General features: G+C 39.6%; 1 protein-coding gene across 2 annotated transcripts in view; it reads right to left on the minus strand.

The window, feature by feature from the left end:
* grid1a (glutamate receptor, ionotropic, delta 1a) overlaps nucleotides 1–5731 on the minus strand; it is a 289273-nt gene extending 283542 nt beyond the window's left edge. For both annotated transcript variants that reach the window (XM_061744764.1, XM_061744765.1), the window contains exons 1-2: nucleotides 5550–5731; nucleotides 3951–4106 (exon numbers count right to left, since the gene is read on the minus strand). In XM_061744764.1, coding sequence (XP_061600748.1) covers nucleotides 3951–4106; nucleotides 5550–5628 — 235 coding nt within the window. In that variant the 5' untranslated portion in view covers nucleotides 5629–5731. The remainder of the gene's footprint in view (nucleotides 1–3950; nucleotides 4107–5549) is intronic.
* Between the last annotated feature and the right edge of the window lie 3605 nt (nucleotides 5732–9336).

Raw genomic sequence — 9336 nt, forward strand, 5'->3', positions numbered from 1 at the left:
GACACCAGCAGCATTTATAGACCCCCAATGAAGAGCTCATGACAGATTAAAAATATGGCTGGATAATTAACAAGGGCTGGTAAAATGGCCCAATCATCCTCCCTGTGTGTAGACTTGGTTTAAAGACATAAAAAGACAAACAAATCCATTACCAAGATTTATGCAGTATTATGTTCACCAGTACAATAATAGTGAGACGCCAGCTTTACATCAAAGGCAGAGCACATGCAGTAATGATTCGTCATAAATAGAATATACTATATTACCCATGCCAACGCTTTTGAAAGCACCCTCATTTCAACTTTTTTTCTCCCCATTTCAAGATTGAAGAGAATATGATGGGGGGGGCATTACCAGCTCTAGACTTCCACTGAGACTGAGAGGCAAATGGCAGTTCCTTGGTAGTTCCTATAAAGTTGAAGAATGGAATGAAACAAGACCTTCAGATAAGAAGTGAAACATTTTCAACAAATGAAGAAAAGAAGTCCAATTGCCTTCGACTTAAGCTTTTTAAGAAAGGGACAAAGAATTACATCTGCTCTGACATTGCCCAGACACTGGCAGATGAATATGGTCGGTAAATAGTAATGTGTTGCGCAAAGAGAACTCAGTAGGACAACAATCAAGAAGTTACTGCATGCTGAGGAGCATGAAGGTCATAACTGTGGCCAGATGGTTATGCATTCTATCTGCTTTGCTATAAGTGTACCTATTATTTAAAATGCAATGGAAGCAAATCTGGAATATCAATGCTTCAAAAGTGTTTCACAAATGTTAAAAGGCTGATTTTGCAGGATTGAAAACACCTATATCATTTTTTCCAATATTACAGTAAGATCGCAGACTGTTGTTCTATTTTTAGCCCAACTACATCAGCTATCACAACATATAACTGCAGCACTTCTGCTCTGGCTGGCATAAAGATTTTACAGAGAATTTTTACAGGCTGTCTTGTGCAGATAACACTTAATAGACTGTGATGGTGTCCTCACTTTTCCTAACAGCGAATACAACTCTTTTTTGTCTCTACACAATTTAAGCATGTCTACACTGAGATTTCTGCAGGCTGCAAATGTATGCACACCATGATTGTCACTGTTGACATTTTCTTATTATACTTGCTTGTTGTGGATGTTTACATTATCTTATTTATTCCTCAAGTGCTCATACAAATACTAATGGAAGGGGAAAAAATAACCTCACAGCCAAAACTTTTCTTGAAATCATAAGTAATCATTTACATAACTATGCTTTGTCCTTTCTGTTTTATTCTGAATAACATGCAAAATAGAAAAAGGAAGAAAGAAAAACTTTTAAATTGGCTTGGAAAATATGAGATAAAAGTATGAAATGCACATCCCTTCTCTTTTTATAGTTGTCTTAATGTGAGGAATTTGTATCATCTTCCCCACAACATATAGACAACATTCAACAACTACCGGTACCTTCATATGAATTTGCAGTTTTTTTTAATATATTTTCAAAAACGTTATCATGCTATCTTAACTCGATGTAACTGTTTAATCCTCGAGGCAAGTAATTATGTATTATGTGCAAACAAAAAGTAAATTATTTTGCCTGTTTTATAGTTCTAACTACAGCTCCTTTCCCCCCCTTAAAACAATACTGAGAGTTGATGGCATGTGAAAACCATCATTCTTAAGAAAGCATCAATACTTAAGATGCACATTCTTCAGAGTTGTTGCTCCAGGTGTTGGAATTGCGTTCTCCATTCTCTCCAGTTGCTTTAGCCTATAAATAGGACTACATCTGCTGGCTGTGTGGTTTGGCGGTATAGACAGGCAGCCTTGAGCTGTCATTTTAAAGCGATAAGAGTGTGGGCGAACTGAATAGTGGAGTGTTTCTGTGTGGGGGGTGTCTGTGTGACATGCTCATTAATATATGTTCCACCCGCACAAGGACAAAGTGAACTAAATAAGGGCAAGCATGACACTGCAACTATTCCCTTCTGTGGACCGACAGGTTTTCTTCATCACCTCACTTCTATCATTACACTCATCCTGCTCTTTTTGTAGCCCACTCATGTTTATAGATAGTCTTTTCTTTTTACATCATCATTGCTAGTATCCATTGTTATTCTTTATCCTTTTGCTATTCTTGTCCTCACTTTTATTCCCCCTACTTTTCTTTGCTACCTCTGCATTCTCCACTTTACTCATCACATTCTCTTCTCTATTCCTCCCATCCTCTTCATCACGCTGACTGCCCCTCACAGTGGGGTGGAAGTGAACAAAAGAATGTAACAAAAGGTTAACTTATCCTGGTTCAACACATCCTTCCTTGTGTCTAGTGCAAGAATAAGCCACCACCCATCGATCCTCACGTCATCGGCTGCACATTTACTCCCTGTTCTTTCCAGAAGCAGAATACTCCCTAATCACTCACATCTACGATATTTGATTATCAGCAGCATGGTTGTAAACAATAATTAAGCCTGTTAAATGATGTCCAATCAGAGCAAATGACAGAAAGTTCAATCAGAGGCTATAAAACTGTTTAAGAAGAAAAAACAAAGCTGTACACTGACAATCTCACTCTGAAATAACAAGCTCTTCACAGATAAGAAGCATCATAGAGAACTTTGCCAACAGCCATGACTCAAATACATAAACATTTCATACTGACGTGGTTTTGTGATGAAAAGTCTATTCAAGTGAACACCAAGTATGAACATGTATAGTCTCTAGCAACTGTAACTCTATCGTTCACTGAACTGTTGATTTAATTAGCGTAAAGTACAACTAGCAAATGATTTGCTAGCCAGACAGTTTAATTACTACACTTTTTTGCATCTCAAGCAACAGTGACTGATAAACAAACCATTTCACACATGTCTGCCACACATATTTCATGTTCCCTCTGCAGCAACTGGCTGGAATATCCCTGAATTCTTAAGCTTTATTTAAAGAAACCAAGTGAAAGCCTCCTTCAAGTGGGGGTTAAGCATACAAAAATGATATGAATTAGAATACTAGATATCAATGACATTATTAAGGACTACAGCTAAATGACACAGGATAATTATAACAAAAGGCAAGATATATTATCTTTCTGCGCCTGTCAGGGGTACTATGAATAACAATGAGTCATCAAGGCCTTTATGCAACTGGGGACGAAAGAACAGACTTTGTAAGTAAGTATGGGGGACATAAACAGCTTTTGAAGGTCCCCAGCAACCAATTAAAGTCTTAATGATTCATTTCAGCAGAAGAATTTTTAATCACTTTTTGCAGTCAACAGTGTATGGGACCACCTTTGAAAGTCTGACAGAGATAACCTTGGCTAAAACAATTCCAATGGTAATTTCCTGTCTGATATATGTCTGCATGCACATCCTTACAGTATGTGAAATCCAAAGGCAACCGATAAAATATCTCAAGAAAAGAGCTGAAATAATGTAGAAGTGCAGACAAGACAGTGGTGTTCATCATTCAAATAGACATACAGAGCCAACAGCATTCCTCTCTCGTGTTATGCCATGGTAGCTAAAACAACATTTGATCATCTTCAAATGATTTTTGTTCCTCACATGAGCTTTTAAGTCAGTGTTCTAACTCAGTGCCTCCACCTAGCTTTTCAACTTCAGAAGACACCTTGCTGTTGCTACAGCTCAATGCAGGTGGTGAAACACCAATGTACACACACACACACACAGACACACACACGCACACACACACACACACCGACACACACTTCCCTAACTCACAGACGCATGAATCATCATCTTTAGCTCATCCACTATTTCTCGCATCAACATGTTTTCTAAAAGCAGAATAGATGGTTACAGTAACAACTTCAACAAACAAATATGAAAACTCAAGCCTGACTGTATCAAACGGAGCAAAGAAGTCTGCCTTCATCATGAGAAATCATATATAATATATTCTCAGGGGCAATCAAAAAGGACACAGGGAGGTGGGGTCTCCTACCTTCCTGCACAGCCTGAAAGGGGTTGTTGGGCTCGATAAGTTTCACGGAATGGGTGATTTTCTCGCTCTGTAGAATGTCATCGTTCAGACTGAGGTCTGAGATTGCAAGTTGGAATATTTCATCATCTCTCACAGCATTTTCCTCGAATATGGCACCTGTTGAGCAAAACAATAAGTTATGTGGAGAGCAGAGGGGAAAAATAAAGGGAGTGAGATGTGTTTGCAGGCGTAGGTATAAGAAACAGCACTAGTAAACTGAATGAATTTCCCCTGTACTGATAAATGTTCACCTAACAAAACAGAAACATTCAGTATTACTCATTAAAGATTGTATAGAGTATTCGAAATACGTGACATATTTATGTGACATTTATAGTGCGTTCTGGTGGGATTTCAGCACCATGGAGAGCGACAGGGTATCCATACGTAAAGACTGCATTCACTGTCCATGCAGCTAAATTTAGAAACTAAACCTCTGAAGCATCTACTCAATCACTTGCAACAATCTACTCAGCATTATAGGACTCCTGCAGGAGGTGTACTGTAGCCTAGCTGCCTCCCCCCTGCCTGTGTTTATCAAAATGGCATCAGCTGCCTCGGGAGAGCACATAAATCAACGAAAGGGGTTTCTGGAAACGAAAAATATAATGGGGAGGAACCCTAACATTATGAGAAGCATCAGCCAATATTATTTGGACAGAGTCCCATCGCTGTATTAAGCCAGTGACTGAGCACCTGCTGCTTGCCAGACTGTTGCAGTAAACTGTGAACAGCAGCAGCGGAGCAGCACTGGAAATGAAAATTCTCCAACAGTGTCATTGACATTTTTTTATCTGAGATTACAAGGCCATTCACTAACTCTACGAATCAATGTAATTATTCAGCATGGAAATAAGGACTATATCAGCAACCCCTAACCATTTCCTGTCAAATAATTCGATGCTAAAGGACAAACACTAGATCGTTTGAAAATCATGAATGCAAAGCCGCCCCCTTCTCTGCAGCTCTGGTTTGAAGTTTGTCTACAAAGAGGCTCTATGCCTTTTGCATTTCCAACACGAAACTCTACTGACATCCCCCCTTTTTTCTCATTGGCATTGCTGTCACGTTTTGGTGAAAGTTAAAGCTTGTTGGCTAAACAAGAGGGACAAAAAGCCTTAGTAGCTTTTTTGACATCAGTCTCGTCAAAGCTTTTATTAATGAAGCCTCGCTCTTCACTATAATCCGATTATTGAACACATCAATACAGTTTTACAGGCCTACAGTGCTTAGGTTTGATCTGAAGCCAAATTAATGAATACATCGGCAAATAATGCGATAAATGTCTGCAAAATATAATCGTTCCTATACATAATAGTTATAACAATATGAAAATAGCTTTTAAAGTCATAGACATTTGCGAAGCACTAACTTTTACACTGCTTTGAGAGTCAAAGTGATGCTTTTTAAACACAGGATGCGAGCTGAATAGACTATTTATCCCGCCCTCTCGCCAAAATGCTGAGAGCGAGGCAGAAAGAGCAGGCTGAGCAGTATTCCCAGTATTCCCAGTATTCCTTTTGCACCTGCACAACTGCATGTTTTTCCTCGGACGCTTACCGATATGTATGATCGAGTCCGCTTTGGCCGAATTGCTGTGCAATATCCACAAGGAGAGGCAGATCAGCAGCAACTCCATCTCGCCGTTGCAGTGAGACGGCTCATCCAAGCGCAGCTCGTTTGTCCTGTACGGTCCAAACGGAGCACCCGCCGGGGGGTGGGAAAAAGGAAAAAAAAAAAGAAAAAAAAGAAAGGAAGGAAGAAAGAATGAATGGGAAAGGTGATCAAAACCAGTGGCGGAGACACAATCCTCCTCTTGGCAGAACCAGACCCGTTTGAAACCTAACAGGTTTGTGTTTTTTTTTCTTTTTCCTTTTTTTTCTCTCTCTTTTTAATCAACACAAGCAACCCGACTCGGGAAGGTGGGTTGAAAAACGACGGGGAGCCGAGGTGAGACTGGAAAACACAGGTATCCCGGTGAGTGAGAGCTCCCTCACTCCTGCTTCTCCCTGCGCTCCGGCTCTAAAGCATGGCAAGCTGCAAAAAGATGCGGAGGTGGGACACCCCTCCAACTACACACCCCTCCAACTACACACGCGGAGACGTTCACGTGCACGGAGGGAGAGAGGGAGAGAGAGAAGGAGGGAGAGAGGAGAGAAGGAGAGAGAGGAATACTCTTCAGTCCGGTCTCAATCATGTGATTGCGGAGACTTCACGACTCGCATGCTTGTCCCGACCAGACCCGCTATAGAAATCCCTTGGAGTTGCTGCAGAAAGACGGCTGGAGAGACCACAACTAGACTCATTCTTTTGAGGCGAGATGTCTCACTGACTGGACAACCGGTGTAACAAACGCCTCCGCACAAAAAAAAAAAAAAAAAAAATCCGCATATACACTCGATTAAAGGTGCGAAAAAAGTGGACGGCGGTGTCGGCAGTTTACTTTAGAAGAAGTTCATGTTTTCGGGGGAAGATGCTGGGATCAGGTCGTCTGCCACATCACCCTGCAGCGGAGACACGGATCGCGGCTGAAGTGGCAGAGAAAAGGTGTTTGGACAGCTCGAGCCTCGGTGATACTGGACGAGGAGCAGATGAAGGAGACTGAACCGTGCAGCTCTCACGGGTCACCACAGCCGTTTTAAGGAGCAATCATGCCTGTTTTTGTAATTACTGCTCGGCGTGTGCGGTTCATCAAGTGTTCCCTGCTAAACTGTGCTCCCAAGTGTGTTTTTAAATAGGATCCCGATATTGTGGCTCACATAGGGGACACAATATTTCTCGGAATTTGGAGACAACCGCGCACCTCGCAGTGCCAGCAATGCCCGGCAAGAGCACATCTGCGAAGGGGGATACGAAGAAATGGTGGCAGGGACGGAGTTTCTTGATAGACATAATCTTACAATTAAAGGATATTTCTCGTGGCTGTAATAAAAACGGGAATATCTTTTAACTGTTTGGTTAAGTTTGTCCGAGGCAGAGCGCAAACTTTCAGTACCGGCGACAGAGGACAGCGCCGTCACCGCTGGTGACTGAAGAGGACAACTGTAGCTCCACTCTCACCTCAATGTCTTTATGTGTGTTATCTTACTGGGGATCACATCTTGGTTGCATTCTGTGCCTTAAAATATACAGTATTACATAAGGGACTATACGGTATATCCGTTCTTGATTTTCATGGCAGCAAAGGTATAAACATTGAAGCCAAGAAGTTTTCATGTAACACACTACCCCTACTGGCCACTTGATCATATGCTGTAGTTGTAGAAGTGCAAAATTCTCCACCACTATCAAATTAACAGTGCGCGCGCGCACGCTCGCGCGCACACACACACACACACACACACACACACACACACACACACACACACACACACACACACACACACACACACACACACACACACACACACACACACACACACAACACACACACACACACACACACACACACACACACACACACACACACACACACACATTAAAGAGTAACTATGCAAATGAAAGCAAGTACTGCTTTATGTGCTGCATCAATCTGCTTTGACTAAACAGCAGCTCTTTTCATCTCTGAAAAGCAAATTAAGTAATGTGTGTGTGTATAAAAACCAGAGCTATATATATATATATATATATATATATATATATATATATATATATATATATATATATATATATATATATATATATATATACATACATATAAACATATATATGCATATATGTGTGTCTTTGTGTGTATGTATGTACTGTATGCATGTACTGTATGCATGTATGCATGTATGCATTTATACATGCATGTGTGTGCACGCTCACCAATCCTGAAGGCAAAAGAAAGTCATAGAAAATAAATCACATCCCTGAGGATGATAAATATCATAATTTCATTGATCTCCAAAGCTCAAGGAATGTTTTTATTATGATCATGATGATGATGATTATTATTGGTTTTATTGTAAGTGTTTGGGATACAATTTATATATATATATAAATATATATATATATATATATATATATATATATATATATATATATATATATATATATATATATATATACACATATTACGTATGATGTGGAATGTATAGAATAAAGATATGGTGCAATGAAAGTGTCTCTTTGTATGTGTTATGCACATAACGAGATGAATAATATATATTTTTAAAGATCTTGCAATATGCACCAATACTAAGGCTCAGATTGTGTGGTCATTAGAGATATGTGAAAAAGAAAGTACACTATTTCAGATCTAAGGGTTTATATTTGGTTATAGAAAGGAATAGAAAATAATAACATTTACTCATTACCTGGTTTTATAAACTAGATGCCTAGCAGCCCTTCTGATAATAAAAAAAACTGTCATTATTTAACAAAAACTTGGCTAAACTGCAGAAGTGGGGCATGGAAAAACGAAGTACACTGCATGTTTCATGTTTCAATAGCTGAGAGGACCACCAAAAACCTGAAGTAATAGTTTTTCTGTACAACTTCATCAGTCACTTCTTTAAAATGTTGCATTTGTTTATGCCCAGCACTCCTAAGGATCTGCGACAGCATTTCTGGCTGACTGAGGTCTGGACTTGGACTAGGTCATTACAACGTCTTTATTCTTTTCTTTTTTAGTCATTCTGTTATGGATTTTTCTGCCATGCAAATTCATTGTTCTTTTCTATAAATACACTTAAGCAGTTTATTATTGAACAGATGGCTGCTCTTTTGACTTTGGAGGAATTCCTATTCGACTCATTGAATACCCAAGGGTTTGTGATGCAAAATAATCCATTATCATCATCTGTCTAGCACTGTGCTTGACAGTACAAGGAGTCTGCTCTATTATGCTGCATTTAAATTGTCCTACCCATCACACTTTGTTTTATGGTCAACCATCTCCACTTGGCTCTTGTATGTCTGAAAGGACATTGCTTTGATTATGTTGTTCTAACTGTGCTGTTTTGAAGTTAATATTGAATTAGTTGTCTGAGGCCTGTCAGAAATGCAGCTGCAGTGTCTCGTGTCCCACAATCTGATATTGGAGTGAACTTGCCAGAGAACATTGGCAAATACCTTAAATGTTGAATATTTTTTCTCAGCATGAAATTATACACTCCAAATGATTGGTCTTGTTCCTCTTCACAGAGAGACATCAACAACTGCTTCTTTCAGGTTAATGTTGTCTCTCCTTTCTGTGACTGTGTTAGATAAACACCTGAAAGCTGCAGACTAGCACAGTGCCAAAATATTTCCCTTTATAAAGACATTCACAAATGTAGATCGTCATTTACAGAAATCCATTGTATTTAATTAACAACATCTGGCTGCTCCCGATTGTTATAGTTCCTATAGAAACCAGATG

The sequence above is a fragment of the Cololabis saira genome, chromosome 17 (genome assembly GCF_033807715.1).
Source record: "Cololabis saira isolate AMF1-May2022 chromosome 17, fColSai1.1, whole genome shotgun sequence".
Taxonomy (NCBI): domain Eukaryota; kingdom Metazoa; phylum Chordata; class Actinopteri; order Beloniformes; family Belonidae; genus Cololabis; species Cololabis saira.